At 45.3% G+C, this 27,592-nt stretch overlaps 1 protein-coding gene and 1 pseudogene across 2 annotated transcripts in view; both read left to right on the forward strand.

The window, feature by feature from the left end:
- Nucleotides 1-286: 286 nt before the first annotated feature.
- On the forward strand, nt 287-717 carry LOC114197506 (bolA-like protein 3 pseudogene; annotated as a pseudogene).
- Nucleotides 718-22,265: 21,548 nt separating this feature from the next.
- Nucleotides 22,266-27,592, forward strand: part of HMGXB4 (HMG-box containing 4) — a 30,133-nt gene continuing 24,806 nt past the window's right edge. Inside the window, exons 1-2 of one of the 2 annotated variants that reach the window (XM_028088596.2) lie at nt 22,267-22,329; nt 26,854-26,952. In XM_028088596.2, coding sequence (XP_027944397.1) covers nt 26,922-26,952 — 31 coding nt within the window. In that variant the 5' untranslated portion in view covers nt 22,267-22,329; nt 26,854-26,921. Of the gene's footprint in view, nt 22,330-26,853; nt 26,953-27,592 lie in introns of both variants that reach the window. The other variant, XM_088025319.1, reaches the window with a different exon arrangement.

Raw genomic sequence — 27,592 nt, forward strand, 5'->3', positions numbered from 1 at the left:
ATCCATCAGGATACAAGAGACGGGAGCCCAGTGATGGCTGGTGCTGTCAGCCTGAGGGAGAGAAAGTTCCATCTAGCTCCTGCCAGGCTGAGGGAAGAGGCCCGGTGCGCAGGTTCAATGTGTAGAAAGGTCATACATGCCCCCCGTTGACGTGCAGTGTTGCTCTGGCCTGTCCAGGTGCTGTTCCTTCCTTCTCCCCTGTGAGTAAAACATCAGTTTGTTTGTTTGTTTTCAGGTGACAAAGTACCCAGCTCAAGAGAGGAACCATGGGCTGCGGCGGCCGGGCATGGTGGCGTGGAGCCCAGCCACGGCAGCGCCACTGCTCCGTGGGATCCGCGGGCTTCCTCTTCTCCACTGTGTCCAGCAAATGTTTACCTAGCAAACTGAGGGGGAGCTCAGAGTGACCCAAGTTCTCAAAGAAAATTTTCCTGGAGCTACAGCTATCCAAGTCACCGACATTTCAGGAGGCTGTGGGGCAATGTATGAAATCTGGATTGAGTCAGAAGAATTTAAGGAGAAGAGAACTGTCCAGCAGCACCAGATGGTAAATCAGGCACTGAAAGAAGAAATCAAAAGGATGCACGGATTGCAGATATTTACCTCCGTCCCCAAACACTGACCACGTCCTGGCCTCGTAGATGCTGCTGCTTGATGCCTTGGATGAACTTGGCTGACACCATCCTTTCCTAGGCCTTTGCCAAACAAGTCATCTATTTTGTTCATAGACATTTCCATATTATAATCATAGAAGAATGTGTTCTCTATTTAGAGTTTAATTAAAGGCAACAGACAACTGAAACCTTCGAAGAGAAAAAAAGAGAGAGAGAGAGAGGAACCATAACTGATTGGTCCAAACTAGTCATGCAGTCTTATTTCCCTTTGCCAGGCACTAAGTCCATGTATGGGCAATCAACCCAGTTCTGGAAATTAGGCTGTCGGGGAAAGTCTACCTGGTGCTTCTAGGAAAGCTATGTCTCCCTAATAAGCGAGGGACACCCTCTCCCTTACTGCCTGATCAGTGGTAGGCAGGATGGGATGCTCAAAGCTGGTGCAACCATAATTCAGTCATGATAGGAGACATCGCCCAACACACTGAGAATGACAGAGCAGGAAGACAGAAAGATCTGGGTCCATGACCAGAGCAGTGAGTTGTTGAAACAGCCCTGTAACTCCTTAATTTCCCATTACACAAACAATTAATCTTCTTATACTTTCAGCCACCGGTAGTTCGGCTTTCTATTATTAGCAGCCCAATGCATCTGTGTTAGTTATCTATTGCTGCATAAAATTAGCACAAACTTAACCATTTAAAATAAGACACATGTATTGTCTCAGTTTCTGGAGGCCAGGAACCCAGGCACAACGCAGCTGGGTCTTCTGCTTCAGGATCGCTTGAGAGGTTGTGGTCAAGGTATCCGCTGGGCCTGGGGTCTTGTCTGAAAGGACTCTGGTTGTGACACATTTGGGGTCCTTGCCGGCTATTGGCTGGAAGCTGCCCTCAATTCCGGGCCAATGGGGCTGCTCCACAGGACAGCTCAGTGCCCAGCAGCTGCTGCGTCAAAACCAGTGAGAGGGAATCCTTCAGCACAATGGAAGTCAGAATCTTCCAGAATGTTTTCCCAAAGGTGATGTTCCTTCACCTTTACCTATTCCATTGGTTATATGCAGTCACAGGTCCCACCTACTCACATGGAAGGAATTATACATGGGTATGTGTGCCAGGAGGTGGGGATTATTACAGCAAGCCCAACAGCCTACCCACCAACGCCCTTATTGATAATAGCTATCGAGCAAATTCTTCACATTAAAATCCTCCTACCCACTTTGCCTGGATCCTGGATCAAATAACCCACGTCCTAAAAAATACTTCCGAGGCACTTGGAAAATCTTTAACATAAACCATATATTAGATGAAATGATGAAAATCATGTTAATTTTGTTAAGTGTGCTAATGGCATTGTGATTATATAAGAAAAAGACCGTTTTTTTAGAAATACATAATACAGTATGTTGGGATGAAATGCCATGATGTCTGAAGTTTGCTGTCAAACATTTCGGCCAGGAAAAAGGAAAAAAAGAATAGAGCAAACATGCAAAAACATGATAATTGTTGAATCTGAGTGATGAATATATGAGAATTCATTGCAGTATATCTCAACTTTCAAGCACGTTCAAATATTTTAATGATTTTTTTAAAATCTAGCTAGCCTTTTATGATCTCCTTAAAACCAAGAATGACAAGAAACATAGAGGATTGAGTGAAAGTGTGTTCAGACATGAGTGGCTCTGAGCTGATGATGGGGTTGTCCTCAAAGGTCCCTGCCTCCTTCTCCAGTGTGCTGCTCTCCTACCCACATGCCCTAGCCCTGCCATCCAAAACCATGCCTAGCTCCCCAAACATATGGTGCTACTCTGCCCCTCCAAGCGTTTGCATTGTCTGCACCTTTATCTGGAGATTTCTTCCAACACCTCCCTCAATGCCATCTATCTGGTCCACCTCCAAAACTCAGCTCAAGTGTCAGTTCTTCAAGGAGGAGTTTCCTGACCCCATCTGCTAAGTAGAATGGACCCTCCATCTCTGGAGCTCCCATTGTGCCTTATACAGATGATTATTATAGAATGTATCACAATATATTGCAATTATTTATCTTCACGTCTGATTCCCCCACCAGACTGAGCTTCTTGAGAAAGAGATTTCTCATTCTTCCCAGGTCCCATAGTGATTAACACAGGGCTTAGCACATGGTAAGTGCTAAATAAATGTTTGTTGAATAAATAAATGAATGGTTGAATGAATAGATAAATAAGTGAAAATATTTAGCACATAGCAACAATATCTAGACACCCAACTTCAATGTATTGATCAGATAGTGATGAGTCCCATAAAAGCTTCAGCTTAGTGATTTCCACAACCCAGACAAGCCCTCCCCAGACAGCTGAGTCTCCTTTGGTCTAAATATAGGGAGTGCTGCAAATCCCAATACAGAAAAGACTCTAGGACACTGATATTAAGACAAAGCACCAAGCGCAATTCCCTTGTGTGGCTCAGCAACAAGCACCAAGAAACAGTTCCTAAAGAGTTGCTGCAGAAATTGTCTTAGACTTGGTCTGAGGGTAGCTTTGTTGACAACTGCCATTCTGTGCAGGCAGAACTCAGAGCAATGAGACTCTGTGATAGGAAGGCAGATTTGGGCTCACTATCAAGAATTTTCTTTAAAAGTTAGAGTTGTCCAGTAGTGGGAAAGTCTGCTTCATAGACTCAGGAGTTCCCCATTCACCCAAAAGTCAACAATTATTTATCAAGCACCTACTGTTCCAGGTGGCTGGGTTGCTACAGTAAACTATATAGAAAGGTAACCATCTCTTTGACACAATATGCTGGATAAGCCAAGGTAAAACCAGGTGATTCCAAAAGTACTACAGAGGGGGATCCCCCCAACCTAGACCCCCTAGACATTGGACCAGATGATCTCTAAAGTCCCTTCCAAATATAAGATCTGTTTTTCTTGTCCTAATGATTCTTTAGAAGTTATCAATTTCATGTAGGACAAGTGGTTTCTAGGAATCTTCTAGGGAGGGTACAGATGATCCTAGATGTCCATGATCAAAGAATGTAAACTTAATCATATCTCAACAAAGCAGACAGGGAAAGGAATGTAAATTTGGGAAGCAAGATCCATGGGTGTCTGGTCTGCTTGTTGTATTCAGAGAGCTTGGCACATACGGGACTCAACACAAATTTGAATAAATGAGTAATTGAAGTGGATGGCAGGGGACAAAAACAAGAGAGATGTTACAGCTGGGCGGATGGGGGAGAGGGACACTGTGTATGTGAGGGACATGAAGAGTACAAAAAATAAGGGTACAGGAGTTCCAAAAAGTCTTGCTGTGCCTTTTAATGTCCGTTCCCTTTGTCATTTTCACAAGGGGATTGCAATAAAAAAGTAATCACCTTTTCAGTTACTTTGGATTCTGGACTTATAATTCTTTGCATGAGATTCATGTTGAGACTAGACACAAGGTGGCCTATGAGTCATACAAGTTGTGATTTTTTTTTTTAACATTGTAGGAGACCCTAACTTTAGTCCATTGGCAATGATATCTGCAAGACACACCAGCCTTGCCAAGATGATTATTCCATAGAATTAGCTTGCCATATTGCAAACCTGAGCTGCTGAAGGGCATTCCTGAGGTTCATTGATCTACAATCAGTGTGTGGTCCTTTTAGCTTGTCCAATGTGGGCTTCATTCATGCCACTGCTGAGGAAGGAGGCCAGATGCACTGACAAGAAAGGACCAATGAGAAGGTCTGTTGCATAGTCTTGATTGGTCAATGACAGGTGTGGCACCTCATAATGCCAAAGGCCCAATCACTCTTGCAGTGTGGGTTGTCCGAAGCAGCAGGAGTGGAAGTCTCAGACAGATGTGCCACCAGATTTAGAACCACTGCATACCCCTGAGCACTGACTCCTCCCGTGGGTCAATGAACCAGTGGATTGGACGACCTCTCTACTGGTGGGCACCAAAACGTTCTTGCCTTTTCATCGCCTCTCCCTGCTGTCATGAGCCATATCCTGCTCCATCACTGCACGAAATACCATAGTTTTCAACACTTTCTGTCTCTCCAATGCAAAGTATTACCTGAATTAATCCATATAAAAGTCCCCAGAGTTAGACAAATATTATTGACTAAATATTACCAATCCCATGGTCACACAGCTAGTAAGTAGGGAAACAGGAGCTTTAGATCGTATTCCAGTCACTCTGTTATGGACTGGATGTTTGTGTCCCTCCAAAATTCATATGTTGAAGCCTTAAATCCCAATGTGACTATATTTGGAGATGGGGCCTTGGGGGAGGTAATTAAGGTTAAATGAGGTCATAAGGGTGGGGCCCTCATCCAGTAGGACTGGTGTCCTTGTAAGAGGAAGAGACACAAGAGATCTCTGTCTCTGTCTCTCTCTCTCTGCACCCACACGAAGAAAAGACCATGTGAGGACACAGAGAGGAAGTGGCCATCTGCAGGCCAGGAAGAGAGCTCTCACCAGCAACCGAATCAGCTGGAACCCTGATCATGGACTTCTAGCTTCCAGAACTGTGAGAAAACAAATGTCTGTTGGTGAAGCCACCAGTCTGTGATACTTTGTTCTGGAAGCCTGAGCAGACTCATACAAACCCCAGCGCCTTCCCCTCATTCGGTCCCTTCCCTGGCTAACATGTGCCAGCAACATCAAATCTCTGGAGATGTATCACCTCCTCCATCAAAACCTTCCTGACCCGGGGCATTTGGGTGGCTCAGTTGGTTAAGTGTCTGTCTTTGGCTCAGGTCAGGATCTGAGGGTCCTGGGATCAAGCCCCAGTCTGCTTCTCCCTCTGCCTCTGCCCCTCCCCCCAACTCGTGCACGCTCTTTCTCTCTCAAATAAATAAATAAATCTTTAAGAAAACAAACAAAAAAAAAATCTTCCTGACCCTCCTTCTGTGGAGCCCTGTACAGATAGATGTCAGTAACCATGATAGCAACAACCATTTACTGAGCATATCCTACAGTCAGGCACCATGCTATGCATCCGTCACTTACTCCTCCCATCCACTCTTAGGGAGGCAGGATTTCTAGCCCCATCTTACAGATGAAGAACCTGAGGTCGGGCATCTTGCCCGAGTAAGTGGCAGGGCCCAGATTCAAATCTTGGCAGTCTGACTCCAGGGCCCTCAACCTTGCCCATTCTCACAGCAGCTAATACTTTACCACCTAACCTGTCTGTCGCTCTGTCTCCCCCAGCTCTGTCTGCGTCTCTTCACCTCCAATGCCTGGTGCAACTTGGGTCTCACAAAGGCTTGGGGAATGAATGAACAAACGAATGAATGAATGAATACCTCTACATCACACTGGTAGCCGCCTGTCAGTGATGGGAAAATCTGCAGTCCCCTGGACTGTGGTTATTAACAACGCAATCTCAGTGTGGGATAATGAAAGGGACAGCGTGTGCCGTCTGTCCACACAGCCTCCCTGTTTCTATGCATGCACGTCTGAGTGAACAGATAACTCACACTGAGATTTACTTAAAAGGCATTTAACTCAGCTCACATGTCTGCCGACCAAGCCTATTACTTGCAGAAATCTATTCCATGCATTACCATTTTGATTTCCAGCGCACAGAGACAGTGGTGGGTTGGTAGGATTTTTTTTTCCTCTTGCCAGTTGAGTTACTGTCTGCTTTTGTGGAATAAATCGCTATAAATTGAGTTACCAGCACTCTAAAATGGGGAAATATATTCTCGATGCTATATGGGCAGCTGACGACATTATGGAAATACACAATGAGTGTGTCCAAGTTTACCCGAATGGTGGCGAGCTGTGATGGATGGTGCGAGGATGGCGGGATGATGGGGTGGCCTCAGGCACAGACACTCTGCTGCCTGCCATCCCTCCCCAGGCAAGTGGAGCAGCCTCTCCAAGGGGAGTTTTAGCAATGAAACTCCAGGAAGATTAAAGCCACTAGGATAAACAAGGGGCTGATTGCAAGAAAAACAGGCTTGGGAAACAAAATAAAACCAGCCAGGAAGGATGGTACTGGGGACACTGTCAGTGCCCCACCCAACCCACATTCCCTCAGAGGCTCTTCCCAGTCCTGTGCACACCTTGCAGCTTCTCGGTGCTTTGCTTCTAAAGGCTGCACCTGCAAACTCTCTTTGGAAGCCTGCCTTTTTTTTCTAATTTTTAAATTTTTATTATGTTATGTTAGTCACCATATAATACATCATTAGTTTTTGATGTGGTGATCCACGATCCATTGTTTTTGTGTAACATCCAGTGCTCCATGCAGTATGTGCCCTCCTGAATACCCATCACCGGGCTAACCACTCCCCCCTCCCCCCTCCCCTCTAAAACCCTCAGTTTGTTTCTCAGAGTCCATAGTCTCTCATGGTTCATCTCTCCCTCCGATTTCCCCCCTTCATTTTTCCCTTCCTTCTCCTAATGTCCTCCATACTATTCCTTATGTTCCACAAATAAGTGAAACCATATGATAATGGACTTTCTCTGCTTATTTCACTTAGCATAATCTCCTCCAGTCCCATCCATGCTGATGTAAAAGTTAGGTATTCATCCTTTCTGATGGCTGAGTAATATTCCATTGTATATATGGCTACAGGAGTGGCTTTGCAGCTTTGCAGCCCCCTGGGGGCAGCTCCTAGCCAGTGACGGTCTGGCATGAGACTATGAAAGCCCAGCGACCTTGCTCAGAGTGCGGACAGGCTCTGAGGTCTAACATACATTCCAGAGCGTCCCACGCAGAGTCAGGCTGATGCTGGAGCCTCACCTAAAGTCGAGAGTTTGCTTCGCTTCTTTCCCTTCCCTGTCCTCCTCCCCCAATTCGCTCACAGGTGTTTCCTGGGAGCACCAACTTAATAAAGTATTTGGACACGAATGTTCATCTCAGGGTCCGCCTCTGGGAAAGACACAAGGTTTACCGTCAGGAGACCTCCACCAACTGAGACGGTCTGTGTGAGTGGGCTGTGGGAAGTCCAGGAGCCGACCAGACGGCAAGTATCCAGGGAAATAGGATGGGAGCTGAGGACAGCAGGAGGGTCTCCAGAAGATCCACGCAGTGTCCGGCAGAGCGAGTCAGCTCCGGTCTGCCAGACCCAAGTTCAGGAAGCCGTATGATGACGATACCAGAGATATTCAGAGAGCCCTCTCATGGAGACATAGCCCGTTGTGAATGCAAAATTGGGTGCAAAAGTAGAAGGGGTCTGAGCAAGGGAAGGACCCTGAGGCTTCAGCTTTACTGGTTTGTAGAGCAACTCCTCCTCTGACCACAGCGAAGGTCCAGGGGAAAGCATTTCTAAACTGGGCCAGCAGCACCCTCTGGTGGACACATGGAGGAAAGCCTCAAGGAGCCCAGAACCTGTCTGACGCGGCACCTGCCCAGCACAAAGCCAGGCGGGTCAATTTGGCCATCAGCTTCCTCCACGTTCCTCATCAGCCTGTAGCCCCACCCTCTAACCCCAGAGCTGTAGCATCATCATCCGAGGCTCAGAGATCAGCATCTAGATGTACAGTTACTTGTACTTCGATTTGAAGCAAGTAACTACCCTTCTGAGCTTTGGTTTCTTTCCCATAACTAAGATGTATCTAAGTAAGATTGTCTATTCGGAGGGTGGTTCTAAGAATTCAATAAGATGATTCACATGTAAGCGCTGCCTGATACAAAGGGCATTTTGATCTGTAAATGATGTTTTAAGGAAAATGTACTGACATGGGCATACTTTTCTGCCTCTCAATCAACACTTCTGAAGAAATCGCCTGTACTATGCACTCAAGAAAACCCGCCCAAGGCCCCAGTGACACTGCACAGGGTAGGGAGGGTGTGTGTCCACCTCATGCACCACTCTGCAGACCCCAGAAGAGTGGGGGGGTGACTCTTCTCCAGAGGTCCCCCGCCCCCCAGCATGTCCCTGTCTCCCAGGCCATCACAAGCTTTAGAAAAAACCCACCAAGTGGGGCACCTGGGTGGCTCAGTCGGTTAAGCAGTTAAGCGGCTGCCTTCGGCTCGGGTCATGATCCCAGGGTCCGGGATCAAGCCCTGTGTCAGGCTCCCTGCTCAGAGGGGAGCCTGCTTCTCCCTCCCCTCTGCCGCTCTCCACTGCTTGTGCTCTCTCTGTGTGTCAAATAAAATCCTTATTTAAAAAAAAAAAAAACACCACATGAACAGAAACCTGGAAGCCCCCTACACAATGTGAGATGGATGGGGCTAAGGGAGCATTTTCTTTTTTGACATATTTTGACATAATTTCAGATTGAGAAAAAAAGTTGCAAGAATGTAGCACAAAGAATTCTCACATGCCCTTCCCTCAAATTCCCTACACGTGCACTTGTACCACACAGGCCTTCTCCCTCTCTTCGTCCCTCCCTCTTGATAGATGGGTGTCTGCGCTGTCTCCAAACCATGTGGAGAAAGTTGCAGGTGTCATATTCCTTTGCCCCCAAGTCTTCAGTGCGTGTTTCTCAGCAAGGACATTCTCTTACAAACCATAGCCCAATTGTCAAAATCAGGCAATTAACATAAAAGCATCATCTACTGCAGGAACTTCATTCAGAGGTCACCCACTGTCTCAATAATGTCACTTATGCAAAAGAAAATCCAGGATCATGATAGTGCTCAGTTGTTACGTCTTTTTAGTCTCTGTTAACCTGCAACAGTTCTTCAGCTGTGTGTGTGTGTGTGTGTGTGTGCAAATATCCATACGTGCATGCTTCATGACATTTTTTAAGACTATTTCTTTTCTAGGGCGCCTGGGTGGCTCAGTTGGTTAAGCGACTGCCTTCAGCTCAGGTCATGATCCTGGAGTTCCGGGATCAAGTCCCACATCGGTCTCCCTGCTCAGCGGGGAGTCTGCTTCTCCCTCTGACCCTCTTCCCTCTCATGCTCTCTGTCTCTCATTCTCTCTCTCTCAAATAAATAAAATCTTTTAAAAAAAGACTATTTCTTTTCTAAAGCAGATTTAGGTTTACAACAAAACTGAGAAGGAGGTTTCCCTCATATCCTCTGGCACGAACATTTTTTAACAATACAGGCCAGTCATATTGTGGAATATCCTTCGTTTTGAGTTGTCTGATGTTTGCTCGCAATTAGATTCAGGTTAAGCATCTTCAGTAAGAACATCAAAAATTTATCGTGCCATCAATTTATCATGTGACCTTGGATATATCACTTAACCTTTCCAAATGTCACTCTCCTCATCTGAGAAACCAATAGGATGAGACCAGCCGGGTACCAAAAGCAGTTCTTATGGGAATAAGATGTGTATCTCAAACTACCAAGTGGACTAACTGGTATCTGTGAACGTGATCTTCAGTTTCCTGATTAGCAGGGGAATGGGCAAATACGTACACCGTGCTGATTTCTCTTATGCTGGATTTGACCAGGAAATTGCAGCTTTGAGAATGTTTTGGAAGACTGAAATTCAAGAGGTATTTAAGGTTATTTCAGGTCTGAGTGAGAGGGGCAACATTGTTTCTATCACTTAGGATCAACCTTGATCAGCTGTCTCATGGATAAGAGGAATGGAGCAGAGGGAGAGAGATGGTAGCCCCCAAATCAGGCAGAACAGACCTCAGGAAGCCAAGCGTAGAAAAAAATACAGAAATCCACTCAACCACTTTGGAAAGCAACTTGACAATCTCTGGCAAAGGTAAATATATGTCCTAGGATATAGGATTTCCATTCCCGGGAGTCTCCTCAAGGAAATTCTCACACAATTGCACAAGGGACTTGAACAAGATTATTGTGCTACTGCTTCTAATAATCATTTAAATGGATACGATGTAAATGCCAATAGTAACAACAATGAATCAGTCAAATCTGGTGCACTGCAAAAACAGAATACTGTACAGCTGCAAAAATTAATTACCTGGACATACCTGCACCAATGTAGACTGAGAGCAAAGATAATTGTGTGTGTGTGCGTTTTATAGCTTGATCTCTGATCGAGGTATTTTATGCCTTCTCTTCTTTTTCCTGATCAGTCCAACTAGGGATTCATCAACTGTATTGGTCTTCTCAAAGGACAACCTTTTTAAAATAGGCCCTTTTTTAATTTTATTTTTTTATTAACATATAATGTATTATTTGTTTCAGGGGTACAGGTCTGTGATTTGTCAGTCTTACACAATTCACAGCGCTCACCATAGCACATATCCTCCCCAATGTCTATCACCCAGCCACCCATCCCTCCCACCCCCTACCACTCCAGCAACCCTCAGTTTGTTTCCTGAGATTAAGAGTCTCTTATGATTTGTCTCCTCTCTGGTTTCGTCTTGTTTCATTTTTCCCTCTCTTCCCCTCTGATCCTCTGCCTTGTTTCTCAAATTCCACATATCAGTGAGATCATATGATAATTCTTTCTCTGATTGACTTATTTCACTTAGCATAATATCCTCTAGTTCCAACCACGTCATTGCAAATGGCAAGATTTCATTTTTTATGGTTGCATAATATTCCAGTGTGTGTGTGTGTGTGTGTGTGTCTGTGTGTGTGTCACATCTTCTTTATCCATTCATCTGTTGATGGACATCTAGGCTCTTTCCATAGTTTGGCTATTGTGGACATCGTTGCTATAAACATCAGGGTGCACATTCCCCTTCGGATCACTACATTTGTATCTTTGGGGTAAATACCCAGTAGTGCAATTGCTGGGTCGTAGGGTAGCTCTATTTTCAATTTTTTGAGGAACCTCCATAATGTTTTCCAGAGTGGTTGCACCAGCTTGCGTTCCCACCAACAGTGTAGGAGGGTTCCCCTTTCCCCGCATCCTTGCCAAGATCTGTCGTTCCCTGACTTGTTAATTTTAGCCATTCTGACTGGTGTGAGGTGGTATCTCATTGAAGTTTTGATTTGTATTTCCCTGATGCTGAGTGATGTTGAGCACTTTTTCATATGTCTGTTGACCATTTGGATGTCTTCTTTGCAGAAATGTCTGTTCATGTCTTCTGCCCATAAAATAAGCCTTTTATTTGGAATAATTTTAGACTTACAGATAACTTGCACAGACAGAAGCAAAAGTTCTCATACACAACTCACATTGTTTTGGTTTTCCCGAATGTTATTATTTCATATGACTGTTGTAAATCCGTCAAGTCCAAGAAACCCACGTTGGTACATTACTGTGAACTAAACTGTAGACTTTGGGATTTACCAATTTTCTATCACTGACCTTTTCTGTTCCAAGGTCCAGGCCAGGATGCCACTTTGCATTGAGTTGTGTTAGTCTCCTCTGATCTGTGACAGTTTATCAGTCTTCTTGTTTCTCATGACCTTGACAGTCTTGAGGAGCATGTCCCTCAATTTAGGGTATATCTGTGTATTTTCTCATGATTAGGCCAAGATTGTGGCTTTGGGGAAGAATGCCACAAAGGTGAAATGTCCTTCTTAGCTCATTGTATTTGAGAAGCTTCCTGCCCCCAACTCCCCCCAACTCCCCCCAACTTCCCCCACCCCACCCAACCCCCTGACCAAATGCCAAGTTCCCAGACATCAGCCAAGGGCCAAACTCATTTGTAGGCTTTTCTAGGGATAGTAGCCTTGGGCCCACAGAGGTAAGCCTTGTGTGCACATAATGTTTTTTTCCCATGGATGCTTTTTTTTTTTAGATTTATTTATTTATTTGAGAGAGGGAGAGAGCACGAGCGGGGAGAGTGACAGAGGCAGAAGGAGAAGCAGGCTCCCCGCTGAGCAGGGAGCCCAATACAGGACTTGATCCCAGGACCCTGAGATCATGATCTGAGCCAAAGTCAGACGCTTAACCAACTGAGCTACCCAGGTGCCCCTCTATGGATGCTTTTAAGGTTGTCCCTCTATCCCTGGTTTTAAGCAAGTAGGTTATGATGTGCACTGGTGTCATTTTCTTTATATTTGTGAGTTTGGAAATTCAGAAAATTTTCTCTCATTTTTTCTAATTTATATATATAATAAAATATATTTTTTTTAATCTACTCTCTCCTCTTTCAGAGACTCAAATCACACTTCTATTAAGCTTACAGTTTTCCCACAGTTCACTGATACTTTTCATTTTGCAGGGTCTTTTTTCTCCGTGCTTCATTTTGGATTGTTCATCTCATTCTATCTTCAGAGTTCATTCACCTTCCCTTCTTGAGAGTCTAATTGGTCATCAACTCCATCTCTCACGTTTTTCATCCCAGGTGTTGTAGATTTCACTTCTAGAAATTCTGAGTCTTTTTTTTTTTACATTTTGACACCTTTATGTCAGTATAACTGACATGTTTTAAACTGCACACATTTAAAGTATGATATTTGATGGTGTTTTGACATAGGTAAACACCAGTGAAACAATCACCACCGTCGAGAGAATGAAACACTACCCATTGTGTTGGTGGACCACAGTGGAATCAAACTAGAAATCAAGGACAGAAAGATAACAGAAAAATCTCCACATGCTTGAAAAGTCAGCAACACACTTCTAAATAATCCTTTAGTTAAAGAGGAAGTTTCAAAGAAATGCACAAAAGCACTGAACTGAATGCAAATACGATATATCAAAAGTCATGGGACAGCAGCTAAGCAGGGCTAAGAAGGACACTGACAGCACTAAATGTATACATCAGAAAGAAAGATATGTCTAAAATCGGTCCTTGAAGCTTCCGCCTCAAGGACCTAGAAAAAGAACCTAAAGGCAGCAGAAAGAAGGAAACAATAAAGAGCAGAAATCAGTGAAATTGAAAACAGAAAAACAATGGAGGAAATCAGTGAAACAAAGATCAATAAAACTGACACAGGGAGAGAGAAAACACAAATTGCCAGGATCAGGAATAAAACGGGGTATCGTTACAGACCCTGCAGACACCAAAAGAATAAGAGAGTATTAAGAACAATTCTACATACGTTTGCAAGTTTATGACTCTTTCTCTCTTATATTTGACAGATAAAAAATTACATATATTTAAGGTATACAACATGATGTTTTGATATACGTATACATTGTGAAACAATGAAAACAATCAGACTAATTAACACATCCATCACCTCCCGTAGTCATTGTGTATGTGTGCGTCTGTGTGTGTTCCTATCCTTGAGATCAATTTCAAGTACACCATACACTGTTATTAACTACAGTCATCATGCCTTTCACTAGGTCTCCAGAACTTAGCCATCTTTTAACAGGAAATTTGTACCCTTTGATTAATATCCCTTTTTCCTTGCCCCACCTCTAGCCTCAGCTAACCACACTCTACTATTACTATAAGTTTGAGGAGTTTGGGTTTGGGGGAGAGAGGATTGGTTTTTTGGTTTAGTGCTTTTTTTTTTTGGTTCCACATATAAATCTTTCTGGCTTATTTCACTTCACATAATGTCCTGATATATATATCTATATACACATTTCATTTATCTATTCATCTGTCAACAGACACTAAGATTGTTTCCATATCTTGGCAATAGTGAATAATACTGCAGTGGACATGGGGCGCCTGGGTGGCTCAGTTGGTTAAGCGACTGCCTTCGGCTCAGGTCATGATCCTGGAGTCCCGGGATCGAGTCCCGCATCGGGCTCCCTGCTCAGCAGGGAGTCTGCTTCTCCCTCTGACCCTCTTCCCTCTCGTGCTCTCTCTCTATCTCATTCTCTCTCTCAAATAAATAAATAAAATCTATTAAAAAAATTAAAAATAAATAAAAATAAAAAAATACTGCAGTGGACATGAAAATGCATGTATCTCTTTGAGGTGGTGACTGTGACTTGATTTCTTTTGGGTATAAACCCATTATTTTTTTAATTTTATTAATTGTATTTTTAATTTTTTGAGGAACCTCCACATTGTTTTCCACGGTGGCTGTACCAGTTTATATTCGCACCAACAGTGCACAGGGGTTCCTTCTCCACATCCCCCCAACACTGGTTATCTTTTGACATTCTGATGACGGCCATCTCTAACGAGTGTGAGGTGATCTCTCGTTGTGGTTTTGATTCGCATTTCCCTGGTGATTAGTGACACCGAGCACGTTTTCGTGCTTTTGTTGGCCATCTGTGGGTCTTCTTTGGAAAAACATCTATCGAGGTCCTTTGCCCATTTTTTAATTGGGTTATCTGTTCTTATGCTGTTGACTTGCATGAATTCTTTATATATTTCAGACATTAAACCCTTACCCAATATATGATTTGCAGGGGTACCTGGGTGGCTCAGTCAGTTAAGTGTCGGACTCTTGATTTCGGCACAGGTCATGATCTTAGGGTTCTGAGCCCAGGCCCCACATCGGGCTCTGTGCTGGGTGTGGAGCCTGTTTAAGATTCTCTTTCCCTCATCCTCTGCCCCTCACCCCCCAAAATATATATGTGTATGTTTATGATTTCCAATTATGTTCTGCCATTCCATAGGGTTCCTTTTTATTTTGTTAACTGTTTGCTCTGCTGTGCAGAAACGTTTTAGTTTGGAGTCCTACTTGTCTATTTTTGCTTTTGTTGCCTTTGCTTGTAGTGTCATATCCCCAAAAATCCTTGCCAAGACCAATGTCAAGGAGCTCTCCCCCTGTATTTTCCTCTGGCAGTTTTATAGTTTCAAGTCTTCCAGTTAAGTCTTTAATGTATTTTGAGTTGATTTTTGTATAGGATAAGGACACGTTGTTTAGATCCTGAAATCTACATTCTTCTCCCCACCTTTCAGTGTCTTCTTACATTTGTTTGTTTTGTTTTGTTTTGTTTTAAGATTTTATTTATTCATTTGAGAGGGAGAGAGAGAGAGAGCAGGAGGGGGGGCAGAGGGAAAGGGAGAAGCAGACCCCCCGCTGAGCACAAAGCCTGACCACAGGGCTTGATCCCAGGACCCCGAGATCATGACCTGAATCAAAGGCAGATACCCAACCTATTGAGCCACCCAGGCGCCCCTGTTTTGGGGGATTTTATTTACTTAGTGGGAGGATCTGCCCAGAACCAGGTGACTTCCTGAACCCATTTTATACCTTTCATGTCTCTGCTTAACACGCTTAATCTTTGTTCTCTCCTCTTGAACATATGGAATATAGTTATAATTACTGTTTTAACGTCCTTGTCTACTGATTCTATCATTTGTGTCTTTTATGGGTCTGTTTCTATTGATTGATTTTTCTCCTTGTTATGGGTCATAGTTTATTGCTTGTTTGCATGCCTGGTGATTTTTACCGAGATTGTGAATTTTAGCGGGGCATGCACTGGATATTTTGCATTCCTATAGATAGTCCCGCGGTTTGCTCTGTGATACAATTAAGTTACTTGAAAACAGTTTGATCCTCCTAAGGTTTGTTTTTAAGTTTTGTTAGGTGGAATCAGAGCAGCCTTTATTCTGGGCTAAACCTTTCCCCCACAACTGAGTGCTCTGCAAGACATCCCATGAATTACAAGGTTTTTCCATTCTGGTTGATGAGAACCTGAACTATTCCCAGCCCTGCATCAACTATAGGAATCGCTCTCTCTAATCCTTTTGAGTTCTTTCCCTGGCTTTAGGTAGTTTCTTCACATACGTGCACTGATCGGTCCTCAGCAGAAGACTCAAGGGGGGCTCCCTATGGCGCTCCAGAGCTCTTTCTGGGCCGGGCTCTCCTCATTCATACTCCACCCGAGAATCCGTCACCCTAACCTCTCCAAACTCCTAGCTCCATCTCCGCAACTCAGGGAGACCACCGGGTGCCATCTGGGTTACCCTTCCCTATGCTGGAGTCTGGACACTTCAGGCGGTAAACCGAAGCAATCATAGGACTCACTTTGTTTGTCCCCCTACATCTCAGGGATTGTTGTCCTGTGCTGCCTGATATTCAAGGTCTGAAAACCCTTGTCTCTTATATTTTGGTCCGGATCTTCTTGTCAATTGTTTTGGGCAGCAAGAGAAATCTGGTCCCTGTCATTCCAATTTGGCTAGAAGCAAAGTCTCCCAAATGTGGTACGTTGAGTGAAAAACACAAATTGCTACCCAGTTGGTTCTATACCACTTAGCTTTGTGAAACAATGATGGTATAGTGTGATACAACATAACACCATACATTATTTGTGCATAATAGTAACTAACACATACAGCACCTTCCAGATACCAGGCGCTGCTGTGTAAGGGTTTTGCTTTCCTTATTTCCATTTTGAGAAGATAGACATTAGGGCCCAGAGATGTCTAGAACTTGCTCAAGATCACACAGCTAGAAAGTAATGGGGTTAGACTTTAACCTAGTAAGTCCGGCTCCTGAATTAATGCCCTGAACCATTAATTAGGCTAATCTCACTTCCCATGCATATATCTAATCAGAACATGGACAGAAAGGACACGCACCAATTTCAGTTCCTCTGAGAAAAGAGGGAAAGGAGCGAGCTACTGGTACTGGAGGCGGAGATGCGATTCAAACTGTAGTCATGTTTTCTTTCCTAAAAAATTTTTAAATTAAATAAAATTTAGAACAAGCCAATATAAGTAGAATAGGGGCACCTGGATGGCAGTCGGTTAAGCATCTGCCTTCCACTCAGGTCACGGTCTTGGGGTCCTGGGATCGAGCCCCATGGTGTGAATCCCTGCTCAGGGGGGAGTCTGCTTCTCCCTCCCCCTGCTCTTTCACTCTTGCTCTCTCTCTCTCTCAAATTAATAAATAAAATCTTTAAAAATTTACATATATAATCTTTAAAAATATATATATATATATATATATATATATATATATATATATATATATATATAATGTTAACATTTGTTTAATCCAGGAGGTGGGGACATGAATATTTGTACTTTGAACTTATAAGGCTAAAATTATTTTCCTGCAGGAGTTGGGGGGGAGGAAAGAAGAAACAGAGGGTCACCGCCGTCAGCTAGAAATGTGCAGTGGGGGAGAGAGACAGCCAGGTGGGGTGCTGGTCCGTGCCCTTTCAGATGAGGTACAAACTCTCCGGGGGGCCCCAACCTCCCCCAGAATTCCCACTGCTGACCCCACTGCTTGTCATTCTGAGGATATGATGTGGCCCTGAGCCTCCCTGCCTCCTTTTACCCAGTTTCTTCCACCAGGAATGCCTTCCCACCCTATCCCACCAACCATACCCCACAGACACAGACCAGTTCAAGGGGTCCCTCTTTCTTGGAGCATAGGGACTAGGGAGCCCAGAGGGGCTCCAAAGGACAGGGAAGCCCCCAGCCAGCACACACCACGGGGGAGGGGGGAATCCCTGGTTCTCACAGTAAAGCATGGAAGGGGCAGTAGACGGCCTGATCCAGCCCCAGGAAAGCTCAAGCTGTGGATTATGATTACCAGGCTGGAGTTACATGGCCATTCCTGAGGTCTGCACACTGACGTCTGCTGCAGAAGATGAGCGAGGGTGTGGGCAAACCAAACCCAATGCTGTCACACCTTCTGTAACTCTCCTAAGCAGCTTTCACCTCTGTTGCCCAGAGCCCCAGGAAAAACGGTCTGTCCCACTCTTCACTCAACATGTAATGGAAAGGATTCACTGAACACCTACCATGTGGTCCTACACTTGAGGAACAGGGAAAGGACGTATGTCAAAGGATGACCGCAGTGCAGGGTGGGAGGTGCATGTAATCTGGTGTGTGGGAACACAGAGCATGATTGGAGAGGGGGCATCCAAGCTATGTCTTGAAGAATACATAGGAGTTTTCTGGGTGCCGAGATGGCAAAAGCAGTGGAGTGGGGGAGACACATTACACATAAGGACATGTGCACAATGGCATGGATGCACGACAGGGCACTGCATGCTTAGAGAACCAGGAGAAGGTCAGTGTGGCTGGGGCAGGTATCGAGGGATGAGCCGAATCAAGGCTGCACACGAGATCGGGGCTGCTTAGAAGCAGGAACAGAGCATCATTGCCTCATCACAGAGGATTTTTTTTTAAGGTTTTATTTATTTATTTGACAGAGAGAGAGACCAGAGAGAGAGAGCATGAGCAGGGGCAGCAACAGGCAGAGGGAGAGGGAGAGAAGCAGGCTCCCCACTGAGCAGGGAGCAAGACGCGGGACTCGATCCCAGGACCCTGGGATCATGACCTGAGCTGAAGGCAGCCGCCTAACAACTGAGCCACCCAGGCGCCCCTCATCACAGAGGGTTTACTATTTGTTGCTCCAGAAGAGATTCCTGTATCCTTTTGTGGATCAACTTTCCCCGGTTCCAACTTAATGGTTCTGCTGGGAACGGTCCATCACAACACGGAATGACCAGTGACCCCCAAGGCAACCAATCGTTCCTCCCTGCGATTCCTCCCCATGGAGCGGATGTGGGAAAGCCCTCTTCCCTCTCTGGTCAGGAGACTGTAAGCACAGAAGCCTGGGCTACCTGCAGCCATGACTCCAGGCGCGTGAGGATGGCCAACTTATGAGAACAAGCTGGGAGGGAGGGATCTGAATCCCTGGACTCGGAGGCCTAGAGAGCCAGCTTCTCTCTGACTCTTAATGCTTTTTCACATGAGCCATAAACTTCCTGTTGCTTGTGGTAGTTTTAATTAGGCCCCACCACTCCCAGCCAAAAGGGCCTTGTCATGTGCGTATCCATTGGGCCTGACCCAACAAAGCTGCTCCAAACACAGCTGCAGAGGGCAAAGCACAGGAAAACAATCCGAAGAAGAAAACATCCAAATCAAGCACAACTTGATGGCCACCTGTTAATACCATATGTGCTGAGCAGCTTACTGGGGTCCAGCGGGCCAGAGACTAGCCCCAGGCCCAGCGAGCACCCAATCTTCACACATCTCAGATGCCATCATGGGACAAGGTGTTCTTACTCACAAAGCCCACTGTGACCAGGCCCCTCCCCACCTGGGGCTACCAAGCCATCCTCCTTTCTCCCTTTGCAAGTTGCAGAAACAAAAGAACCAGGGCAGGACACTCGGTCGAGAATATATTTCCATCAAGGCTCAGAGGAAGGCCTTGCATCTGTTCCAGGAGGCTTTGGCCTCCCAGCCGCCACCACCAGCCACCAGCCTCAGCCTCCAGCCTCCGGGGTGCACCCCATCAGAGGAGGCTCCCTGATCACATTTTAATAGAAATCCCCACCTCCACTCCTTCCTGGTATCCCTTACCCTACCTGGCATTTTTCTCCACCTTTGATCACCACCTAACATGGTCCCTATTTATTTATTTTCTGCCCCCCACCCCAATTAGAATGTAAGCTCGGGGGGCGCCTGGGTGGCTCAGTCGGGTAAGCGGCTGCCTTCGGCTCGGGTCATGATCCCGGGGTCCTGGGATCGAGCCCCGCATCGGGCTCCCTGCGCAGCCAGGAGCCTGCTTCTCCCTCTCCCTCTGCCTGCTGCTCCCCCTGCTTGTGCTCTCTCTCTCACTATCTCTCTCTCTCTGTCAAATAAATAAAATCTTTAAAAAAAAAAAAAAAAAGAATGTAAGCTGGGGGGGGAGGGGTGTCAAAGACTCAGTTTCTTTTTAATTTTGTATTGTTATGTTAACCACCATACATCATTAGTTTTTGATGTAGGGTTCCATGATTCATTGTTTGTGCATAACACCCAGTGCTCCACGCAGAACGTGCCCTCTTTAATACCCATCACCAGGCTAACCCATCCCCCACCCCCTCCCCTCTAGAACCCTCAGTTTGTTTTTCAGAGTCCGTCGTCTCTCATGGTCCGAAAGACTCTCAGTTTTGTTCATTGTTCTCTTCTGAACACCCAGGACAGTGCCTGACCCATGTCATGTTTCCAATCAGTATTTGTTAAATGAATGAACATACACGCAGTGATACAAGACTGGAGGAAGGGAACAGACTGAGGAGCAATGGACTTCAGGTCTTCAGGAGGTTAAGATGGGCAATAACTTGATATGCCCAACCTCAGGTGGGATAAAAGAAGGGACTGGACAAGCAGGACCCTGAGGCAGGCAGGTCCACGCCAGCGGTAGGGCTGGGTGGACACCTTCCCTACCTAACACTCCTTTACCCATCTGACAATAACCCCTGATTTTCCTTGCGTTTATCCTGCTTTGGGGGGTGAGCCTGTGACCTGATTTAGCCCATCAGCATGCCCCACACCCTTGCTCATACTGATTGCTGATCCAATTCAGGCAATGAGAGTCTCCCAAAACAAATGGGTAAAAGAAACGTCCTGTCCAGCGACACTGGTAGTTGGAAGAATGGTCAAGCCCGGAGGTGGAGTCATCACCTGGAACCTGAGAATAAAGCCAACCTCAGAGGAAAGCACCTCTGTGGAGAGACTTGAGTCCTTCCCTGGATCCAGCCACGCCCACAGGGACATTTCAGTAATGTCAGCCAATAAATTGTCCTTTTCCAGTGAGCTATTTTGAATTGGGATCAGGTCACTCCCAGCTGAAAACATCCTGACCAATACTGAAGAACAGGGGGGAAATACGTTCTCACGGCTCCTCAATACCTCGCAGGGAAGCCTAATGTCAGGCAAGGTGTCCCAGGAGAGAAATCCCATACCTTTTGGTGAAACTTATTGACTATCTTTCTGGTGAGCAGGATGGGGCCGTGGTGGTCATTTTATTTACTATTCGCAGTTACATTTTGGGAATAAATTCAACAACTTTGAATGCTTCTTTTAGCATCTCAGCATCTCACAACCATAAAAGCAAATTAAACAGAATCCAATATTCCACTCAGCGCAGAGGGAGAGAAAGCTGCACATGGTGAAAAGAGCACTGAACCAAGAGTCCGATAATCTGGTTTCTAATCCTTATCCGATCACTAACTAGCAGTGTGTTCTGAGTTCAAATCATCTGCTTCTCTTAGTCTCAGTTTCTCAGTCTGCAAAATGAGCAGTGTTACTACATCCCCTTAAAGCACCCATCCAATTCTGGACTGGAAAGCCCTCTAAAATAGGGATTCCTAATCTTTGATAGGATCTAAACCCCAGAAAAACACACAGGTGCACAAAAGCATAATTTTGCACAGAGTTTCATGGGGTTCACAATGCTAGAAACCAATCTAGATCTCCAACCTCTCCATTCTACGGTAACGAAGGCACTAGCTTCTTCTTGAATTCCTTTGGTAATGGGGAGCTCACTACCTTACAAGGTAGCCAAACACGACTGAACTGCTCTAGAAAAATGAGTTTGTCTTCATATGCAACCAAGAGCTTCAAACAGTAATTTCTACCTATGAGTCCAAATTCTCCAGAGCAAATCTGAAAAACCCCTCTTTCTCCTGTGTGTGGCACCTCTTCGTTTGCCTGAGGGCTGTTTCCAACTTTTAAATGCAAATAATTCGTGAGGAGAAATAAAGAGGATTCACCATGCAAATTATGTTATAGTGCATTGTTAGAAAACTATGTCCTTCCACCTCATCCGAAATATGCCAACCACCCAAACATAGATGCCAAATTCCGAATAAGCACCGCTGCTATTAACCTGCATGATCTAGGTTTCGCAGAAAGAGCATTTATGTACAAAAATATCTCGAAAGAAATGGCATAGTCTTGAGGAAAGAGCCCTTCATTAAGTATCAGAAGACTTGGAGTAGTATCTGCCTTCTCCTCCAACTACCTGTGTACGGTTGGGCAAGTCACCTAACCCCTCTTTGAGCCTGTTTCTCATCTGTAAAATGTGACCAAACCTACCTCACAGGGATGCAGTGAGGATTAAATGATACAATGTTCATAAAGCTTCCAGCCCAAGCCTGGCCCCACAGCAAATTCTCAATCAACACCAGTTCCCGGGCTTAGCAAGTAGCGCGCTTCTTTCGATGCGCTCGGCGCTCTGTCAGGAGCGGGATTCCCCTTCCCCGAGCCGGAGCCTGCGCTCTGGGCTCGACTGAGGCTCCCTGGCCGCTCGCGCTTTTCTCTCCTTCTCCAAGATGGCGGCGGTCGGCGGCGCTGAGGCGGGATCCGGGCGAGCCGAGTGAAGGTAGCGGCGAGCGGAGCCCCCACGAGGCCGGCCTGGGCCCCCTCCCCGAGGCGGCAGCGGCCCCGCCCCGCCGCCACCCGCCGCTTGGGCCCGCGACACCGCCGCGGGGGCGCGTCAGGCCCGGTGCGGCCTAGCCCAGAGGCCGAGCCGGGGACTGGAGTAGCGGCCGCAGTCCGCCCCCGGGAAGGGGCTGGAGCGGGCCGCCGAAGGAAGGCGGGCGGGAGCTGTTCAAATGGGGAAGGCGGGAAAGCTGCGGGGCCGGGAGGGGGCGTGCGGCCGCCCCGGGGGCCTGCGGGCCGGGGCCGCCCCTCCCCCTGCCGGGGCCGTCTCCGCCCTCGGGGGCGCCGGGAGGCCGCCGGGGACGCGGGGGCCGGGTCGGGGCCGCGCTGCGGCTCGGGACCCGGGGTGCGGGGTCTCCGGGCTGTCAAGGCGAAAGGGCCCCGGGGTCGGGGCGGCGGGAGGGCCCGGCCCTCGGCTGGCAGGAGAGGATGCGAGGAGCTTTCTTCTTTTCCTCTTCACAGAGCTTTGTTGAACTAGCTGTTGCTGCAAAACGGCCGGGAGAATCCCCTTGGTTTGCGTGGGGACCGCAAAAATGGTGGTCCTGGGGGCTCTCTGTGTAAATAACCCGGTGTTGTGTGTCCTTTTTGCGGGCGACCCAGTTGGAACGTGCCTTCGTAGTGCGATCTTCTCCGTACAGGCCCGTTTCCCCCCACAGCTATTACTTGTAGATTCACTTTATATCATGCACCATCTCCCCCTCTCTCTGCCGGTTAAGCAGGTGGCTGATTATATTCCCTTACAGCAGAACAAATAAAAAACTCAAAGGAAAGCCTGTTGATTGGACAAAGCTTGTCAAAATTTGTACTGGTGGTTTTTTGGAAATGTGTGTTGTCAGCCGATCTGTGCGGTGGTCGTGGTTCCGTTTAGCTGCCATGCAGTGATAGGATTCAATCCCCATCCCAGGCTGCCGGGATCTCTGCAGCTTCCAGAGCTGGCAGGGGCTGTGAGTGCTGCATAGGTAGGTTCCCGGAGAAGGGAGTGGCAGGAATTCGGAGTATCTGTGTTCTGAGATTGGAGGAGATCTCTACAAAAACGACAAGACAGCACCTGCACTATCCCAGAAATAAACAACAACAGCAACAATTTAAAAAACTGCCGACAGCTGGATGTGCACCTTCCTTTCTTTTCCTGCACGGAGAGGCGATTTGAGTTCGTGGAGGGAGTGCTGGAAGAGAACTCGGACTCTTGAACAAGGCTCTCATCCCGGGCTAGACCCGGAATTCAGGATTTTGCTTACTGCTCGGATCAGGGGGATTAATTTGTTCTCTCTTTTTCAACGCTCATTTACATTCTGGAATGAAGAAGCTTGTTAACGATTGCTGGGGCTCAGATGACCTCAAACAAATCACCTTCTGAACCTTTTTTCCCCCCCCAGTAATTATCATTTGGACCTGCGACATAAGAAAGTACTATACCTGCTGATTTTTGCTTTTTCATTCATCACTTTGGTAAACCCGAAAGCTGTTGCCTGAACAAAATGTGGACACTTCTCTACACGTGGAACAGCAGCTCCACCTTCCCTTTTTCATATCCTGAAGAGTCCCAGAAGAGCCATTTAACATTTTGCACATTGCATAAGTACGCATTCTTTGTGATGCCTTGTATCTGGCCTCCGTACGCAACATTAAATAATGAACTTTCACTTATGTTGTCATTTCTTAGCACACTGAGAGGAACATAATTGTAAAACTATCCCTGCCTCTTGAAGTTGACAACATTGAATTTGATGGAATTCAGGAGAATGGGATTTGACACCTGTTTAACTTTTGCCAACATTTAATATAATTATGGCCTCTGCTTTCTCATGTGAAAATCAAACCTAACATTTTTTACTTTCGTTAATCCCACAATCTGCTGCCTAACCCTGAACTCTGAGTTTATCATGGATAATATGCAAGACCTGGAAGGAATATCAATGGGTCATCTGATCCTATATAAATGTTGTCCTAACTCTGCCTTTCTTCCACACTGTTGCTTGAGACTTCTTTATCTGGTTTCATCTTTCCTTTATGAGTCAGCAAGCAAAACTAACCCCTGAGCTGCAATAATGTCTCGATTTTTAAAGAACCTAAAAATTCAAGGTCCATAAGTCTGCCCAAGCTGTGAGTGGCATAGTCCATTGTGTTTAATTTTAGTTTTTTAAACTCTTAACTGTTCCAGTTCTTTAGCAAATCGGCCTTGCCTTCAGGCCCCACTCAATTTTTTTCTCTACAGGTTATTTAATCCTGTAATTTATAAAACACTTTTTAGTGTTTTTATGGAAATTTAAACAGCAGCAGGCCTAATTCCAATACATAGTGCTCACACCAGCACGTGTTTTCTGTGTTGCCTGTGCCTCTGAAGATCAACTGATTTCCTGTTCCCTTTCACAACTTTTTAAATCCACTGGTGGTTTTTCAAAGCAGTTACGAGACCATGAACATTTTTTTCATAGTTCAGAAGTCACATCATGGTTTTCTTTCTCATACTGTCTCCGGAGGTACTTATTCCCTCTGTGACTGTTAGATTATTCAACTCTGTTTTATGTTAATTTTGATGTTACTCAAAAGGAGGCTGGCCTGTAAGTCTCAGGGCCTGCCTTTGCTTCCTTTGGAAGTGAATTTTCTTGTTGACAACAGATTGATGGCCATGTTTATGACAATAAATGTTTAAGATCGTTTCCTTGTCAAACATTCTTAGCCAAAATTCATCTGGCATGAAAACATTTAACTTGAGGTCTCAAGTTGTTGTATTTCTTGGCATTACCAGCCTATGAAAACTAACAGGACCTATATTTTTTCTAATAAAGTCAGTATATTGTGGTGCTAGTGAGAGGGCATACGATTTTCAAATGAATGGACGTGATTCCCCATGACTCCCCTTTCCTTCACTACTTTTGGAGTCAGCACCACTTGTGTGGAAAGGGGAGGGCAGTAACTTCTAGTTGAGAAAGTTGAGAATGCTGGAGCATGAAAAACTGGCTACATGATATACATTACCTTGTATTTCTACATGAGCTCTGACCTTATATCCCCTTCCATTTCCTGTGAAAAGCCCTGGGAGCAAGCAGTTCTCTGGTTTATCACTAAAATGATTGAATCCATTTGGTTTCTTTACTTCACTCTAGATTCTCTTAACTTTGACCAAGTCCATTCTTCCTTCTCCTTCTCAGGGAAGTGGAGAAATGCTTTTTTATGTTACTTTTCTTTACGTTCCTTGTAAACCATTCTTGGTAATGCTTTTTCTCTTTGTTCAACTTAGGCATGTCTGCGCATTGTAGTTTATCTGACTTGTGCAGTTAAGTCTTTTTTCCTTTCGTTTATTGTAAATGTAACTCTTAGGAGAGTTTCCCTTGTTAATCAAATTTTCTTTGATAAGAATTACATACTTCAGTATTACCCATACCCACCTGAAGGGACTGGCAATGTCTCGCTGAAGAGCCCTTCAGCATTTCTAAATCCCCATATAGTGATGAAGGTAAAATAAAATGTAAATAAATAACCAATCCAATCACCTTGTAAGCATTTCACTAACCGGATGAGAACATTTTTAATATATTTAGAATGTCATTCTTAAATTTCCTGCAAAGACTTCCTACGGGATTTGTGACATTGCCTGTCCTTAAAGTATTTGAAGAACTTTACCTTAGAGTACAATCTGTGGCTTGTCATTGTCAAAGTCAGTGACAACTTGGATGTCCAAAAAAATTTTTTTTAACAAATTCAAAATAATATTTAGAACATTTAAATTACAGTAATTCTTCAAATCAGTGAAAATCTTAATAATCATAAAAACTCACCACCAATGGACAAATGATAATTCTTCCTTATTTTCACCTAGTCTTTAAGAAAGGCCTGATAGCCTTGAAAGCTGTCATGTGACCAATATAAGAAGTGTCCTTGCTTTTACACTTCCACAGTTTTGAGCAAATTCATATAAACAAAATGCATGCCAAAAAATTACACTCTAAATGTCTTTAATATCCCTTTAATCTTATCATTTCTGTTTAAACTGCAATACAATAGATTTTAGCCTGTCACCGAGCCACATGGTAGGATTTTATGGTCTGGAATGTTTGCTGTAATCTGTCTTCCTCTGCATCCTGCTTTATCTGTGCGTTTTGTAACTGTGATTGAACTTATCCCTCTGACTTAATGTCAGTATTTACCATCTCAGTGTTGTCAGTCCTGTTGGCATTTCAGAAATTCTCATTAATTTTGAGATATTTTTTATTATATGGGGGTATTTTATATACTTCACCAAACCACAGTTCTAACTCATAAATCACATCAAATTAAGCCCAGTACACTTCCTGCAGTTTCAACCCCAGTATATTTGCAAACAGAATGAGGAGGTGACAAGACACTCCTTTATTTCTTGCTGCCCTTCCAGCCTGCCCTTGGATCACTACGCATTTCCATCTGGAAGGTTGCTTCTCCACAGTGATTTCGCATTACAGGAGGGTTTTCCTTCTTTGTTTCTCAGACCTGGCCCTGTAGACGGGAAGGAGCCTGGACACAGTGACACATTCACAAAGGCCCTGCAGGACCGCCATGGCTTATGATGACTCCGTGAAGAAAGAAGGTATGACCCCTTATTCTGAGAAGCATTCTAAAGGGGGTGTCCTCTTCAATCCTTGCAGCCCATGGACACAGAGACCAGGACTGGCCATCACAGCCTGGACTCCCAAGTGATGGCCTAGAGCAGTATTATGACACTCAGCCTCCACATCATCCCCAGACTGGGCCCATGGAAGCGAAAACCAGGACAGGGTTCCAACATGAGAGTCTGAAATATAAGTCTCTGTAGTCTCTTGGGGTGATCCCCTGCAGCACTCGTGGTCCTTGCCAGCTCCAGTGTGCAGGAGCCTGGGGACAGGAATCACGTTTTGGACTCCCACAGAGCAGCACAGCACGTGAATCCTTATTCTTTTCAGCCTTACCTCTGCAAGTCTGGGTCCACCTGCCAAATCACAACTAAGAAACCATGTCTGAGGATGCACACTGGGCCTTTGCATAGCGTGGAAGCATTGTTTCTTCAGGTTTGGTTCTTGTATTTGCAGCCAGGTCATCAAGAAATACTCTTGTCCCCCTCGATCTAGCCCTATATTCCAATGGACTTGTTGAAACATTATTTTAACTTGGAAATGGAGGGACTGTTGCATTACATATGTGGTGATTTGGTTGTCACTTACTTGCCTTTCTCCTTCCCTTTCCCAAACGAA

The sequence above is a fragment of the Eumetopias jubatus genome, unplaced genomic scaffold (assembly GCF_037043125.1).
Source record: "Eumetopias jubatus isolate StellerSeaLion01/CBP00866 unplaced genomic scaffold, mEumJub1_p1.0 scaffold_8, whole genome shotgun sequence".
NCBI classification, from domain to species: domain Eukaryota; kingdom Metazoa; phylum Chordata; class Mammalia; order Carnivora; family Otariidae; genus Eumetopias; species Eumetopias jubatus.